Source organism: Monomorium pharaonis, chromosome 2, assembly GCF_013373865.1.
Source record: "Monomorium pharaonis isolate MP-MQ-018 chromosome 2, ASM1337386v2, whole genome shotgun sequence".
Lineage (NCBI taxonomy): Eukaryota > Metazoa > Arthropoda > Insecta > Hymenoptera > Formicidae > Monomorium > Monomorium pharaonis.
This window is the reverse complement of record NC_050468.1, coordinates 7,762,967-7,780,791: the sequence shown is the minus strand read 5'-3', so window position 1 is coordinate 7,780,791 and position 17,825 is coordinate 7,762,967. Positions and strand designations below refer to the sequence as shown.

The 17,825-nt window shown below is 32.5% G+C and overlaps 3 protein-coding genes, 1 long non-coding RNA gene and 1 pseudogene across 8 annotated transcripts in view; 1 reads left to right on the top strand and 4 right to left on the bottom strand.

Annotated features, from left to right (window-relative positions):
* Positions 1 to 5,358, top strand: part of LOC105829559 (protein Shroom) — a 123,758-nt gene extending 118,400 nt beyond the window's left edge. For all 3 annotated transcript variants that reach the window (XM_028194099.2, XM_036282498.1, XM_028194098.2), the window contains exons 11-13: positions 847 to 1,057; positions 1,473 to 1,739; positions 2,475 to 5,358. In XM_028194099.2, the coding sequence (XP_028049900.2) occupies positions 847 to 1,057; positions 1,473 to 1,739; positions 2,475 to 2,726 (730 nt within the window). In that variant the 3' untranslated portion in view covers positions 2,727 to 5,358. The remainder of the gene's footprint in view (positions 1 to 846; positions 1,058 to 1,472; positions 1,740 to 2,474) is intronic.
* LOC118644296 overlaps positions 1 to 17,825 on the bottom strand; it is a 218,873-nt gene that overhangs the window by 129,794 nt on the left and 71,254 nt on the right. The window lies entirely within an intron of this gene.
* LOC105829388 (heat shock 70 kDa protein) lies at positions 6,433 to 7,485 on the bottom strand. The gene has a single exon (XM_028194569.2). The coding sequence runs from the start codon at positions 7,050 to 7,052 to the stop codon at positions 6,441 to 6,443; it is 612 nt and encodes a 203-aa protein (XP_028050370.1). The 5' UTR covers positions 7,053 to 7,485; the 3' UTR covers positions 6,433 to 6,440.
* On the bottom strand, positions 15,188 to 15,959 carry LOC118644294 (heat shock 70 kDa protein-like). The gene has a single exon (XM_036282505.1). The coding sequence runs from the start codon at positions 15,788 to 15,790 to the stop codon at positions 15,470 to 15,472; it is 321 nt and encodes a 106-aa protein (XP_036138398.1). The 5' UTR covers positions 15,791 to 15,959; the 3' UTR covers positions 15,188 to 15,469.
* LOC118644295 lies at positions 16,017 to 16,814 on the bottom strand (annotated as a pseudogene).

Here is a 17,825-nt window from a genome sequence, read left to right as displayed (position 1 = left end):
GTGTGCGCAAGGACGCGGTAAAATCTGTGCCGATGGTTTGAGAGTCGGCCGAAAATAATGAAAGAGAGAGAGACGTGTTACGTTAAATTAGTCTTAGCCGTACGCGCGAACTTTCTACCATATTTTACAGCGGAAAGAAAGAAAAATCGGCACTTTCGAAAGCAATTTTAGATAGCAATAAAGTCGTGACAATTTCGTACAAACGTGGCCCGCATATACATGCGAGTAATGATTGAAGAGATAATTACATTGGAATCCGCTTCCGCTTCTTAGCCACGATATTTCAACTGATCTTGAATGTAACACTCAGCAAATCGCACAATTGAACAATTTTTCTTTTAATAATGCGCGATCCGATACGAACTCACTTTGCTCTCTTATGACTTTCTCCTCTTTTATAGACTCGTCTAGATATAGAAGATCACGCATGCTGTCGTTTAACTGATAACAATCAGTCGGATTATGGATTAGGCCGGACCAACGTGCCATTGAACGTTTCCTGTCTAATATTCATAAACTTGAGTATCTATTCGATATCATGCATGGCTTTATTACTCATCATGGATGTTGATGACGAAAATAAACGCCGCGAATTCTACGCCGCAAAACGGATTCCTCTGCATCCACTCACAAATCATTCTATTTCCCCCTGTCTCGGCTCGGAAACGTGGGGATTAATTCAATCGTGACTCACGTTCATTGACGCAATTCCTTGCCCTCTCGCAACGATGACAATTATAAGAATATCTCTGCATAAATGCCGTGAGAGAGACAGAGAGAAAGACGGTCCGGTTTAGTCCGCATTAACCAACCGGAGGTGTAATCATCGTAATAAATTCTTTTCAGGCACGAAACGATACCTTCAGCTCCCGTCACGCCACTGTCGGCCGATTCTACCAGTCCCCTGTCCCTCACATCGGCTTATTTCACGACATCCGAGGGAAAGGCGAGGTTCTTGACGAGATACTCGCGGGACGTCACGGCGGAGGGATTAACACATCAAGAGGATGCGCCGGCGGTTGTACCAACGAACAGCCTTGACCTTAGGCAGAAAAAGGTACTATTCCATCGGTATTACTAAATTGGAGCATAATTAAACGCGTTTGTGGGATGTGTTAAAATTAACTCTACGGTTGTCTGCGACTAAATTTGATCGGTATGCTAGGCGGCGGGATAATAATGATTACGCGGAGATAAGATGATAATAAGTAGCGTTTCATCTAGCCTTCGAATACAATCTGGTCTTATGTAAAATGCAATTACAGCGCTTTGGAATTTCTACTTATCATATATCTTTAAGGCTGGACTGTTACCTAACTAGTTGTTCGCATAGCAAATCATTACCTCATCTATGAGATATTCTCGTATTTTCTTGGTCTAGGAAAAACGAATCTAGCAGCAATGAACAAATACAGGCGTTCTCAGTATCGTATTAACTGCGTGTATTTTTAAAACTATGAATAATTTTTTAGGAGGAGCTGGTGATGCGCCTTGACAGGAAGCTAGAGGTTCTCAGGGCCGAGCAGGAGGCCGTAAAGGAGGAAGGTGAGATGAATGAGACTCTGGGTGCGCGAGTCGCCGCTCGCGTTTCCGCTGTGGCTCGTCCACCGGAAACGTCCAAGTATCGGAATCACGTAGAGGAAGTCGGTAAGATTACGAGCCTTCTTCTTGGCCTCAGCGGCAGGTTGGCTCGCGCTGAGAACGCCCTTTATGGAATGCCGGCCGACCACGGAGAGAGAGTAAGTATGAAATTTCTTATTTTCTGGGCAAGCTTGCAAACGCTTTTCCTTTACCAATTAAAAGTAATCATACGTAGGATGTAGTAGATCACAATTCAATATAAATATTTTAAAATTAATAGAGATACACCAAATCAAATTATCGGATGCGAAACATGTAATTAGAAACAAATGTATAAATTTAGTTACGAGAACAATAACGATTTTTAAAAAATTTAATAGTAGTGTTATCTGTTATAGATATTTATATATATCTATTTTAATATTAATATATTGTAAATTTTAAACATTGAATTTTTTAATGACGTACAAATACACATTTATACATTTTTATTTTTGTATTTGTTTTATAAATATTATTTCTGGAATATGTGTGATACTTTTCGTAATAAATTCTTTACAATTATTTTAAGAAAAAAAAAACAATCGCTTACACATCGTGCAACATGCTGAAAAAATCATTACTTGTAGCATAATTATTAAATTTTATCATTAAATAAATTTAAAATATTATCTTCCGTTTCAATTTATAATTGCATTTTAAATCCGACAATCATATCGGCATGCAATTCAGAACTGAAAAATATATTTAATAATTTATATAAAACTACAAAGATCTGTTTCGACTGAAAAATTGTACTTCTTACTTCTTGTTTTAATCACATTCGATTTAATATATAATTCTTATTATTGTATAAATTTTTATTTATATTAATTTTGTTATTTTCTGTGCAGAAAATTTTAGAGAGTAAACGGGACAAGCTAATGGATCAATTAGAAGAAGCGAAGGTTTTGAAGAATAATATCGACAAACGTAGCGATAATATGTCAGCGATCTTGGCAAAGTACCTGAATGAAGAGGAATTTGCCGACTACCAGCATTTCATCAACATGAAGGCGAAGCTGATAGTGGACGGTCGCGAGATACAGGACAAGGTGAAGCTTGGCGAGGAGCAATTAGCTGCGTTAAAAGAGGCAATTGACTAGTCGTAACGAGGGACTTACATGCTAAGTTATTATGAAACCGATTCGTAAATAACGGTTGCATTTCCAGGCGTGAACAATTGTATGTTTCGTATAATAAGACAAAATGACTCGAAGGTATAAGTTAATAGGGGTGAAAAGTTACGGGAACACATAAAAGTGAAACAAATATAGAAAGATATATATACGATTTGTAATCTAAATGAATCAGTATACATTTACATATACCTTTTTAAACAATATAAAAATTATTTTTTTAGAAATTTCTCTTAAATTATTTCAAATTTATCTGCGATTAATTAAACATTTTAAAAAATTCAATTAAAAACAATATCGAGAAGTGGGATACGAAATAATATCCCGTATAAATATCTTTGAGATTACAAAATTGACTTAATGCATGATCAAAATAATTGTAAAAATTAAATGCGTAAAATTTCCTTTATATTTGAAAAACAAATTGAATATCTTCATAATCCAAGTGTGATCCCGAAATCTTAAGTGCCTAGTCTTTGATAAGCTTGCATCGATTTTGTCATGTTTCTCCGATAATCCACAGAGGAAAAACAATGCATCGCTTACACATTGTGTAACATGCTGAAAAAAATCACGCTACGATATAAGAAAATAAAGATTATTCCTCAAATTTCTTTTTGAAGGAAATTACGCGCTAAAGAACGATATCATCAATTGCAGAAATTTGTAAATATTAATACAAGGAGTAATGCGCAGTCTTCAATAAAAAAAAAAACCAGAATATGCGTAAGCGAACAATAAGAATGGTCGATTGAAAATAATAACATTACGCAAGAAGTAATACGGCTAGTGATATATATATATGTAAATCATATATATATATGTATTATTTTCGTGTACGTGTCGATCGATGCTAATAATTATTTTGCGTGGAACGTATTTGAAAATTAATGAAATCAAAATTTTAATATATTTCCTAAATATATCTATATTTCCCATAGATATATGTATGTGTGTGTGTGTGTGTATTTTCATGCGCGAGTTGTATTTAGAAATGCGTCGGTAACGCCGTGCAGTATAAATCTGGAATGATATTTGCTTACGTACGCGACTGATGGATGCTCGAAGATGCTGACAATTTCTCATTTTAAAAAACTCTTTATTAAAAAAACGCCGAGCATTTTCGATGAAAATTCAAGAATTTACATTACCTAATTACAATTCGTTGATCACAAATCGATTCTGTACTCATGATACCTTTTTATATATGATGTGTGATATGAGAGTAAGTTCATGTTCTGTTTAAACAAATGCGCGGCGTTTAAACAACTAAAGCGATGCAGACAACCGAAGCAACATTTTACATGTGTATATAATAAATATATTGTAAGTGCATATATATAATTTACACTCTGACACACATATTTCATAATTACACGTACATACATACATACACGTACACATAAACAACGAATACTACTTTACATATCGTTCTAACCTCCGGAGGTCCTCGAGGACCTCTGACGCTTGTGATCTTATTTACTCTTACAATCCCACTAAGGACTCTCGAAAATACCGCGGAATCGCGCATCATATTCGAGCCTCCTTGGTGGTCCAGCGAGAAATTTTATGCCACGGTCACTTCGATAAATTTTTATTTCGTTTTCTTTTCTCTGTCCCGTTTTACGTCCCCGTTTGTAAATCACGCGTTTCTTTTTATACCGATTTTTAATACTTCCTCCCCGCTTATCGCTACTCTATCGAGGGCGGAGAAGAGACCACAAGCGAAATTACACCGAAAGGTGGATCTCCGAGAATCTTTGGGCTTGGTAATGAAACACTTACTGAGGACCCATGGATATCGAGATGGAATCCATTCGAATCGTATCTCTATAAGGATTACGACTTAAACAAAAAATGTTCCGATTTTGTTCAATTTTGTGCATTATAAATCCTCTTTGCGAATTCCATTCGCAAAGCAAACGCGCTTGATCTCAGATGACATATAACTCGGATCACAGGCAGCACGACGCCAGAGATAGCGCGTCACAAGCCGGGACTCAGACGGCCGCGATGATAATAATTGTGCATGAGAAAGACTGAGTACAGGGCATAAAATTTTGCGGCGTAATAGTCAGTTTCTGTTCCTTGTTTGTTTCTTGACGTTCGCGAATCGGCTGCGACGATAGATACTGCAATCTTGCCGTTAATCTCGAAAGTAGCAGTCACCGTTATAATATGTTTGCGCGCAGCAAGACATCACGTGGCTGCGAAAATATCATCGAATGCGATTGTCATCTATACTCCCCTCCCGCCATGAATAAGGCGCAGCTGTTGTACATAACAAATTAATGGAAACATGGTGCTCTGGATATCTATTTTTTACGAGAAAAAACGTTCCATTAATTCATAAGCTATTACTTTAGCTAAAGACATTAATATTTAACGTTCTCGCTGTGTACATATTACCACATATAATTTTAATGTGATGCGAAGGCAACATAATGATTATACATATACATTCGCGTGTCACCTGTAAGCGACAATGCTAGGTCGTTGTTAATCTGACAATATTATCCCATACAAATGTACTACGAAATCATTATGATAATTACATTTCTCAAGCTCGCTTGCAATAAATAACATGTTGAAATTCAAATGAAATTAATACTTTTTACCGTCACTTCACCATCATCTCTTGTATTTTTAGTTTTTTTATGTTTTTATGTACTAAGATCACTAGTTCTATATTTATAAAATTTAAAAAATTTATTGTATACTAATGTGCTTTTGACAAATTTTGCTAACAATAAGTAAAAAGCCAAAACAATTAAGCTAATAAATATTATAAAAGTTCATTTATCTTGGTATTTTCTTTTATGAATTTAATTTATAATCTTTTTTAACCCCAAAGTTACAGCAAACTTTTACTATAAATAAAAGAGAAAATAGTATTTTTAGTAAATATTAAATTATAGCTACAATTTTAAAATAGTGTCATTATCAGAGATACTTGATAATCCAAATCATTATGTTATTATTTAATGATCTCTACTTCCATTATAGCTCTACGAATATACATATAATCATTTATTCGGATCGCTAATGTTACCAACAGCAGTTTACTTAATTTCAAAATTCTGATGCACTGTTTTATAAAACAAGTGTTTCATAAAACTTTTTATAATAGGATTACATTCTTAAAGATTATTAAATTTATGATGTAACATGAGACAATAAAACATTTTGACGATTTTTTTTTCATTACCTATAGTGGTGAATGTAGGAACTCTGGTATTCTTTGGTGATGGTAGGTAATACATAGATAACTATCATCACACAAAAATACTAACAATTTCAAAATGTATTTACGTGATGTCTCTCAATTCACTCCAACAAGATGTAAGATTAAAAAATATATAAATAAAATAATTATTTTTATTAAAGTATTCGAATTTTTAGAAAAAAATGTACATATCTTTAAATCTATAATCATATAATATGTTACAAGAAAATATACAAAATTATTTAAAAATTTATTATAATTAATATCCTCATTTTTTCTTTCTTCTTCATTTTCTAGATAATTATAACAATATATAATATATATTTACATAATGTTAAGTAAAATAGATATTTTCAAAATTATTACATTTATTATCAAGATCATAAAAATAATTTAGTTAAAAATGTTTTTTTTTTAATATAGATGTTTTAAAGCTATTTCAATAATCTATTTTTTTATCGAAATAATTTTATTTTAATAAAAATTGAGAAGGATCTAACAAAATACGAATGCATTAACCGCTCTTCGTTCGCCCATACCATTATAGTAGATATGCAGAATTGAAAAAAAATACATGAGTACTTTCTCGATTCCTTTTCCGTCGCTTCCGTCGCTGGAATATTGTCTATCCACTTGATAATCTCGTTACACTTCTTGACAATACTCTTTCGATCAGCTTCCGATATCTTCTCATTGACCCTTTCTTCCACCGTACTTTTCATGCTAAAGTAATGTGACTTGAGTTTGTTCTTAACCGCGACTCTTTCCCTTTGTTTCTCGGTGTGATATCTTTCCGCTTCGTTCACCTTCATTCGCTCGATGTCTTCTCTGCTGAGGCGTTCCTTGTCATTGGTAATCATTACTTCGTTCTTCTTGTTTTTTTTTTCTTCGAGATATTCAGGATGCCGTTGGTGTCGATGTTGAAGCCTGAAGGCAAAAATAAATTTTATAGGAAAAAACACAGCATTCTTTTTCGCTTGGTTTCTCCTCCTTTTAACTGGGCCGACCGTCTGCTTTCGATTCCTTTCGTTCTCTTTTGCGATTTTGTTCCGTGCGCCGACTAGCATCCGGATGCTTATCCGAACGGTCTAACAATTCCAATAGAGTCCCTTCCGATTCGTGCGTCGATGGCAACGGACAGAAAAGGAATCTCGGGACATGAGAATCGCCCTTTGCCGCCGTTCTTATCCTTTGAGCCAACCTATACATTCTCGCTCAAGAATTCTTTCTTTTTTTTTTTAGCAATACTCGCATCTCGGTACAATCCATTCCGGGGTCTATTGCCTCGTTGGATTGTTTTCTTATCTTCGATGTTCATCGTCGGAAACGTTTATTAGCCTTTTGAGCCCTGGAGGCTTTTCTTTTAATTACTGATCGGTGATCATTAAAGCAGCCCACCGCGGTAAAGGACATGTTGCAGTAAGTCTTGTGAAGAAAGTGAAACAACTTTGAAAAAAAATAATGCCAATAAAAATGACTAAATATATATCTAAAGTGTAATTTAATTAAATATATAGTTATGTATTATTTTTTTTACATTTTATTTTTCAATACTTATATTTCATAATCTTAATATATTAACCAATTATATAGCATAAATTAATTATAATAAAATGTAATATTTACTTTAAAGATTAAATCTTGAAAGAAATTTGCTTTTTTGTGGATATATAATTATGTGGAAATATAATTTTGTGGATAACGGTGTCTTTGCAGAAGATTTATGTAATCCGTGTGTGACTAGAGATATATGTTTAATATATATCTCTCTATTCTTCTAACTTGTAAACTTATATTTATTACAAAGTTCAATAAATTATAAATTAAATTTAAAAAAGAATAAATATTCAACTTATTTGTTCAACTTATAAAAATACTCAAGTTCATATACAAATGGAGAGCTTTATATTGTCTAGTATTTCGACTGCCTCTTTCTATTAAAAATTCTATTTTATCAAAAGACTTCGCACATTTTATATGGACTAGACCACAACATTGCGCGCGCTTCGCGCGCGCCACTTAGCATTTTTATATTGAACATTGCACTTTTTTTCTTCTGTAATATTACTCTCACACACTTTATCATATTTAATGCCCTTCTCTATCTCACGCTCTTTCTCCCACTCTCTAAATTATTAATTATAATATTAATGATATTAATTATATTATTTTCATATTGTTCAATATTACTCTTACACTTTAGTTTCTTATTTAATCGTCTTCTTTATCTCTCACGCTCTCCCACTCTCCTCCCTCCGCCCCTCTCTCACTCTCTAAACACAAATTAGTGATTATATTATATTTTCATGTTTCTTAATATCACTCTTACATACTTTATCTCCATACTTAATCCCCTTTAAATAAATTAAAAATTATAATATATTATATGTAATGTTACCTGTTAATTTTCAATCAATTTTCAAAACTTTCACTTTCTGGCGAACTCTTTAGAAAATTATTGTACGCGTCCGGAACTATAGGAAAACTGTGTTAAAATAAATATAATTCTCGATATTCGATTAGCATTTCCCGTCAACCCTCAAAATTCAAGTTTTCCGGAAAATATAATTGTTTAAAAAATGTTTTAATTAATTATATCACCTGAATTCTATAGCAAATTATTGTACGCGTCCGGAACTATGTGAGAATTACGTTAAAATAAATAGATCAGTCGATATTTGATTAGCATTTCAGGTCTAGCTTTAAAAATTCGAGTTTTCCGGGCAAAATAATTGTTTAAAAAATGTTTTTATTAATTATAACACCGTAACTTTCCAAAAACTATTGTACGCGTCCAGAACTATATGAAAACTGCGTTAAAATAAATAGAACTGTTGATATTCGATTTGCATTTCACGTCTAGCCCTCAAAATTCAAGTTTTTCGGGCAAAATAATTGTTTAAAAAATGTTTTAATTAATTATATTACCAAAACTCTTTAGAAAATTATTGTACGCGTCTGAAACTATATGAGAACTGCGTTAAAATAAATAAAACTAACGATATGTGAACAGCATCTCACCTTTAGCCCTCAAAAGTCAAGTTTTTCGGACAAAATAATTGTTTAAAAAATGTTTTAATTAATTATAACACCGTAACTTTTTAAAAAACTCTTGTAAGCGTCCAGAACTATATGAGAATTACGTTAAAATACATAAATCTGTCGATATTCGATTAGAATTTCAGGCCTAGCACTAAAATACAAGTTTTTCGGGCAAAATAATTGTTTAAAAAATGTTCTAATTAATTATTTCACCTGAACTTTATAGAAACATATTCTACGCGTCCCGAACTATATGAGAATTACGTTAAAATACATAGATCTGTCGATATTCGATTAGCACTTGTCGTGTAGCCTCAAAAATTCAAGTTTTTTGGGCAAAATAATTGTTTAAAAAATGTTTTAATTAATTATATCACCTGAACTTTATAGAAACATATTGTACGCGTCCCGAACTATATGAGAATTACGTTAAAATACATAGATCTGTCGATATTCGATTAGCACTTGTCGTGTAGCCTCAAAAATTCAAGTTTTTTGGGCAAAATAATTGTTTAAAAAATGTTTTAATTAATTATATCACCTGAACTTTATAGAAACATATTGTAAGCGTCCCGAACTATATGAGAATTACGTTAAAATAATTATATCTGTCGATATTCGATTAGCACTTGTCGTGTAGCCATAAAAATTCAAGTTTTTCAAGCAAAATAATTGTTTAAAAAATGTTCTAATTAATTATATCACCGGAACTTTACAGAAACATATTGTACGCGTCCCGAACTATATGAAAATTACGTTAAAATAATTAGATCTGTCGATATTCGATTAGCACTTGTCGTGTAGCCTTAGAAATTCAAGTTTTTCAAGCATAATAATTGTTTAAAAAATGTTCTAATTAATTATATCACCGGAACTTTATAGAAGCATATTGTACGCGTCCCGAACTATATGAGAATTACGTTAAAATAATTAGATCTGTCGATATTCGATTAGCACTTGTCGTGTAGCCTTAGAAATTCAAGTTTTTCAAGCAAAATAATTGTTTAAATAATGTTCTAATTAATTATATCACCGGAACTTTACAGAAACATATTGTACGCGTCCCGAACTATATGAGAATTACGTTAAAATACATAGATCTGTCGATATTCGATTAGCACTTATCGTGTAGCCTCAAATATTCAAGTTTTTTGGGCAAAATAATTGTTTAAAAAATGTTTTAATTAATTATATCACCTGAACTTTATAGAAACATATTGTAAGCGTCCCGAACTATATGAGAATTACGTTAAAATAATTAGATCTGTCGATATTCGATGAGCACTTGTCGTGTAGCCTTAGAAATTCAAGTTTTTCAAGCATAATAATTGTTTAAAAAATGTTCTAATTAATTATATCACCGGAACTTATAGAAACATATTGTACGCGTCCCGAACTATATGAGAATTACGTTAAAATAATTAGATCTGTCGATATTCGATTAGCACTTGTCGTGTAGCCTTAGAAATTCAAGTTTTTCAAGCATAATAATTGTTTAAAAAATGTTCTAATTAATTATATCACCGGAACTTTATAGAAGCATATTGTACGCGTCCCGAACTATATGAGAATTACGTTAAAATAATTAGATCTGTCGATATTCGATTAGCACTTGTCGTGTAGCCTTAGAAATTCAAGTTTTTCAAGCAAAATAATTGTTTAAATAATGTTCTAATTAATTATATCACCGGAACTTTACAGAAACATATTGTACGCGTCCCGAACTATATGAGAATTACGTTAAAATACATAGATCTGTCGATATTCGATTAGCACTTATCGTGTAGCCTCAAATATTCAAGTTTTTTGGGCAAAATAATTGTTTAAAAAATGTTTAATTAATTATATCACCTGAACTTTATAGAAACATATTGTAAGCGTCCCGAACTATATGAGAATTACGTTAAAATAATTAGATCTGTCGATATTCGATGAGCACTTGTCGTGTAGCCTTAGAAATTCAAGTTTTTCAAGCATAATAATTGTTTAAAAAATGTTCTAATTAATTATATCACCGGAACTTTATAGAAACATATTGTACGCGTCCCGAACTATATGAGAATTACGTTAAAATAATTAGATCTGTCGATATTCGATTAGCACTTGTCGTGTAGCCTTAGAAATTCAAGTTTTTCAAGCATAATAATTGTTTAAAAAATGTTCTAATTAATTATATCACCGGAACTTTATAGAAACATATTGTACGCGTCCCGAACTATATGAGAATTACGTTAAAATAATTAGATCTGTCGATATTCGATTAGCACTTGTCGTGTAGCCTTAGAAATTCAAGTTTTTCAAGCAAAATAATTGTTTAAATAATGTTCTAATTAATTATATCACCGGAACTTTACAGAAACATATTGTACGCGTCCCGAACTATATGAGAATTACGTTCAAATAAATAGATCTGTCGATATTCGATTAGCACTTGTCGTATAACCATAAAAATTCAAGTTTTTCAAGCAAATAATTGTTTAAAAAATGTTCTAATTAATTATATCACCGGAACTTTACAGAAACATATTGTACGCGTCCCGAACTATATGAGAATTACGTTCAAATAAATAGATCTGTCGATATTCAAATAGCACTTGACGTGTAGCCTTAGAAATTCAAGTTTTTCGGGCAAAATAATTGTTTAAAAAATGTTTTAATTAATTATATCACCTGAACTTTATAGAAACAGATTGTACGCGTCCCGAACTATATGAGAATTACGTTAAAATACATAGATCTGTCGATATTCGATTAGCACTTGTCGTGTAGCCTCAAAAATTCAAGTTTTTTGGGCAAAATAATTGTTTAAAAAATGTTTTAATTAATTATATCACCTGAACTTTATAGAAACATATTGTAAGCGTCCCGAACTATATGAGAATTTCGTTAAAATACATAGATCTGTCGATATTCGATTAGCACTTGTCGTGTAGCCTCAAAATTCAAGTTTTTTGGGCAAAATAATTGTTTAAAAAATGTTTTAATTAATTATATCACCTGAACTTTATAGAAACATATTGTAAGCGTCCCGAACTATATGAGAATTACGTTAAAATAATTAGATCTGTCGATATTCGATTAGCACTTGTCGTGTAGCCTTAGAAATTCAAGTTTTTCAAGCATAATAATTGTTTAAAAAATGTTCTAATTAATTATATCACCGGAACTTTATAGAAACATATTGTACGCGTCCCGAACTATATGAGAATTACGTTCAAATAAATAGATCTGTCGATATTCAAATAGCACTTGACGTGTAGCCTTAGAAATTCAAGTTTTTCGGGCAAAATAATTGTTTAAAAAATGTTTTAATTAATTATATCACCTGAACTTTATAGAAACAGATTGTACGCGTCCCGAACTATATGAGAATTTCGTTAAAATACATAGATCTGTCGATATTCGATTAGCACTTGTCGTGTAGCCTCAAAAATTCAAGTTTTTTGGGCAAAATAATTGTTTAAAAAATGTTTTAATTAATTATATCACCTGAACTTTATAGAAACATATTGTAAGCGTCCCGAACTATATGAGAATTACGTTAAAATAATTAGATCTGTCGATATTCGATTAGCACTTGTCGTGTAGCCTTAGAAATTCAAGTTTTTCAAGCATAATAATTGTTTAAAAAATGTTCTAATTAATTATATCACCGGAACTTTATAGAAACATATTGTACGCGTCCCGAACTATATGAGAATTACGTTAAAATAAATAGATCTGTCGATATTCAAATAGCACTTGACGTGTAGCCTTAGAAATTCAAGTTTTTCAGGCAAAATAATTGTTTAAAAAATGTTCTAATTAATTATATCACCTGAACTTTATAGAAACATATTGTACGCGTCCCGAACTATATGAGAATTACGTTAAAATACATAGATCTGTCGATATTCGATTAGCACTTATCGTGTAGCCTCAAAAATTCAAGTTTTTTGGGCAAAATAATTGTTTAAAAAATGTTTTAATTAATTAATCACCTGAACTTTATAGAAACATATTGTACGCGTCCCGAACTATATGAAAATTACGTTAAAATAATTAGATCTGTCGATATTCGATTAGCACTTGTCGTGTAGCCTTAGAAATTCAAGTTTTTCAAGCATAATAATTGTTTAAAAAATGTTCTAATTAATTATATCACCGGAACTTTATAGAAACATATTGTACGCGTCCCGAACTATATGAGAATTACGTTCAAATAAATAGATCTGTCGATATTCAAATAGCACTTGACGTGTAGCCTTAGAAATTCAAGTTTTTCGGGCAAAATAATTATTTAAAAAATGTTCTAATTAATTATATCACCTGAACTTTATAGAAACATATTGTACGCGTCCCGAACTATATGAGAATTACGTTAAAATAATTAGATCTGTCGATATTCGATTAGCACTTGTCGTGTAGCCATAAAAATTCAAGTTTTTCAAGCAAAATAATTGTTTAAAAAATGTTTTAATTAATTATATTACCGGAACTCTTTAGAAATTTATTGTACGCGTCCGGAACTATATAAGAATTCCGTTAAAATAAATAGAACTGTCGATATTTGAACAGCATCTCACCTTTAGCCCTCAAAAGTCAAGTTTTTCGGACAAAATAATTGTTTAAAAAATGTTTTAATTAATTATATCACTGGAACTCTTTAGAAAATTATTGGACGCGTCCGGAACTATATGAAAACTGCGTTAAAATAAATAAATCTGTCGATATTTAATTAGCACTTCACGTCCAGCTTTCAAAATTCAAGTTTTCCGGGCAAAATAATTTTTAAAAAAATGTTTTTATTAATTACAACACCATAACTTTTTTAAAAACTATTGACACACGTTTAATCGGCATCGCGGAAAAGCGACAACAATACTTCGAGAGATGCGAGTATTGATGCCATGCCCTTTTTTAGAAAGGATTCTTACTTCTCCCCCCCCCCTTTCTCTCTTTCTCTCTCTCTCTCTCTCTCTTCCTCTCGTATATTTTTTATTTGGCTCTTTTTTCTTTTTCCTGATTTCTTGTAATTATTTCAATCAGCTATCAAAAGTGACAGTTTGACAGCTGAAAATGACACGAAGTAGTTTGACAGCTGGAAATGACACGAAGTGAAGACAGTCACAACGCACTTAACAACTTTATAGCGAGACAGCCAATCAGCATCTCGGAAAAGCGGCAACAATAAATTCGATTCGATTTAACATCTCCTTTTTTAGATAGGAAAATGGCTTTCAGTTAGATTTCGCTGAAATTAAAATATGTTATTGTCCACACTTTCTTGATAAAAAGTATCAATGAGCACAACTAAGTCTTCTAACATACTACTTTGAAGTTGAGTTTTGTTCAAGCAAATGTATACACATGTGTGATGATTAGAGAATGTATAATTCAGAATATATAATTTGGCTGTTTATGTTTGGATAACACACTGTGATTTAATTGTCGCTTTCACGGCGCATTACACTAAACTAAAGTCAAGGACTATATAATCAAATCATTTTTCTTCACCTTATACATACATCGATGCTGAATTATACTTATACATTCATCATATATACATGCATTTACTTGAACAAAAATAAACTTTTAAGCAGTATATTAGCTTCACCTCCAAATCTTAATATTAAAACTTTAAAGCTATAAATTAAAAAAAAAATAATAATAAAAAATAACTTAATAAAATAAAATAAAATAAAGCTGAATATAATAGTGAGATGACAGGAACAGAAATCGAAGCATTGTAAAGTTGAGAGAACATACAAAAATGGATAAGTATAATGTGACAAAAGGCTAAGACCAAGCGGACATACTCCGCTCTGCAGTGTGAGAAAGAAAGAGAGAGAAAGAGATAGAGAGAGAGAGAGAGAGAGAGAGAGAGAGAGAGAAAGAGAGAGAGAGAGAGAGAGAGAGAGAGAGAGAGAGAGAGAGAGAAAGAGAGAGAAGATTCTGTATGACCTAGCGGACCTATAAGATTTACCAGTAGTCTTGTATACTAACACTTTAAACTGCCCCGCCGCAACAATCTCTTATTCAAGTTTATAGATTTATTTAATTCCATATCTTTTAAGTAATCCTAAGAAAATGGCCGAAGATTGGTTCTGTCAAATTCTCACGGAATATTACTAACTAATGGAAAATATCGTTTCTACAGTTGCGATGGGAATAGCAGGAGTGTCTGTTGATTTTGTCATCTAGTTCATTAATACCGTAACAAATACTTGGGGACAACCCTCGTGTTTTCTCTACGTGTGCCACCATTACGACTTTTCTCCGCGCCGAGGTGGATGGCGGCGCGGGGAAATTGAATCGCATTTTAATGTGTTTTGTCACCGAACGTAAACACTTAGCATTATCTTGGCTTTTATCACAGGAAATTGAGTCAACAAATGTTAATTTGCCTAATTAAACGGCGAGCTATTTTAACGGTAGAACGTCTTTGAAATACACGCCTCGGTTAGCGAAGCGATGACATATATGAGATTAGCTTTAAACTTGTAGAAACTTTAGAGCGTATCTTCGTTAATCTATCAACAAAAACTATATCATGAATCTTAGCCTTATCCAATTTAGCGTCATATAGCATCTTCTCTACAGATTTCAGAATGTTTGTAAAGAGATCCTCGTTTACTTTCTTGAAATAGATGTCTACGGTCAAAGTGTAAAAACCAATGTTATCTAGTAAAGTAAATGTTTCAAGACTGACTGACGTAGAAGAGAACAGAGTCCTTTTGGCACACTCCAAGCAATATTCAACCGAGAAAACATAGCTCTTCATCAGATCCTTCTTGTATTTTCTCACAAATTCTTGTGTACATAAAATGTGTGATCGGTTATCAAATGAGTATCGCCGATTGTTATTTTAACCTTTGGCAAAGGTTTATCTATGAGATGTAATAAGCTTTATTACACACATATACACACACATCTCATTGGAATCTTTTACTTAACAAAATTATATTTTTGATTTTTAAAAATTATTGTCGAAATAAAATAAATTATATTGTTTTACGTGCAAAATTAAAAATTTTAAAAATATAGTTTGTAATATACATATCTCATTGAAATTAAATGGTAAATTATTCCAATGCTAGTGTAATTATTTAATATAAATGTTTTACGCAACAGCAATTTAATTGCCATCTTTAAAAATATGTTTACACAATGGATTATGCGAATTATTTTCTTATCGATGTATCCACGTTAGGAACACAAGCTTATTTCAAACATGCCACATCAGTTTCGATATGTTGAAAGTATCACCGTTGAGATCGAAGATCAGAATGTTCCTTTCAACGCGACCCTTTTTGTCGAGCCGATAAGCGATGGCAGCTGCTTGTCGGCTTGTTAATGATCCTCAGGATATTCGGAGCGGCGATAGTGCCCGCGTCCTTCGTAGTCTGACGTTGAGAGTCGTTGAAGTACGCTAGGCGCCGTGATCAAGGCGTTCGTAATAGTCGTGCCCAAGTAAGCTTCCGCAGTTTCCTTCATCTTGGTCAAAACCATCGAGGGGATCTCTTCGGGGAAGAAAGATTTCGCTTTGGCCTTGTAATAATACGCAACGAGTAATTAATGGTGCGCGGTACCAGGATGAAAAACATTCACCAGGATAAAACTTATGAAGGAAGAAACGTGCTTAGTCACTACGATCGACTCGATTCTTCACGGGTTTTTTCCTCTTTCATTAAACGCTTACATCAAAATGGGATTTTTCCTGCCATTTATATACATAGTTAATACGCTCACTTTATATTACAGTTGAATTTTTAGTCACTCTCTTTGACTGCGAAGGACTAATCCTTCACATCAATTGCATCGACGAGTTTTGAAATCATATAAATTTTTAGTATTTCGTGGATTTTTTTTTGCATTTATAATCTATATTATATTATTAATCGCTTAATTTTAATATATAAGTAAAATTACAATATCGCGCACAACAATAAAGAAACATTTCTATATATGGAGTTATAATAAAAAATTATTCTCCGTAATGTTATTAAACGGATTCGATTTATTCAATATTAATAAAATAAGAATTAAAACCAATTAAATTCTAGATAGAGACTGAAGATAAAATCTCGTCTCTCTCTTTTTCTCTTTGTTATACTTTCTTTCAGGATTAAATATATGGTTTTATCGTACCGTTTGATTGACTAAATTGTGTCGAGATGTAGTCCTAATTGGAGGCGGACGTGAGTTCAGCTAAGACAACCACTCTGAAAGGAAGCGGTTGCAGCTATTATCAGCATCATAAACACGGTCTGTTACGGCGGGCTAGCCGTATCCTAAGACCGTATACGAGCGATAGTAGATTTCGAAGCAGCGAGTCGATTTGGCGGCGCCGAAACGAGCGCATTACCGACTTCGGCGGTAGTTCCGGCAATACCCTTCTTCCCTTGTTCTAACAATAGTGAAATACCGCAGCTGCGAGCAGAAACAGGAGCAAAAACAACGGATACATTGAGTAAACTACGCGCTCACCAGCAACCTTGCCAAATCGCTTGATCTCGGTGCTACTGTTAAAATTTTATTCGCGGTTGTTGCGACGTGACTAATCGTGCGAATTCTATCGAAATAGTATGCTCATGCAAAAGACATAAATCGGGGACAAACCTAGCCAACACAAATCTATACTAAAAAAACTCATAAAAGTAAGCTCACGTTAATAACATTTATGGTTAAATTCTTTACTACCTTCGATTAACTATCTAATCTCTGTAAGATCCGTTTCTATCAACATAGATTAACTTTAATCTCGGTTTAATTCTTTCTTTTTCTAATTCTTAGAACTAGAATAAGATAACAAGTTA

Coding starts and splice junctions, on each gene's coding strand:
- LOC105829388 (XM_028194569.2), bottom strand. CDS start 7,052: ATGCTAGTCGGCGCACGGAACAAAATCGCAAAAGAGAACGAAAGGAAT.
- LOC118644294 (XM_036282505.1), bottom strand. CDS start 15,790: ATGAAGAGCTATGTTTTCTCGGTTGAATATTGCTTGGAGTGTGCCAAA.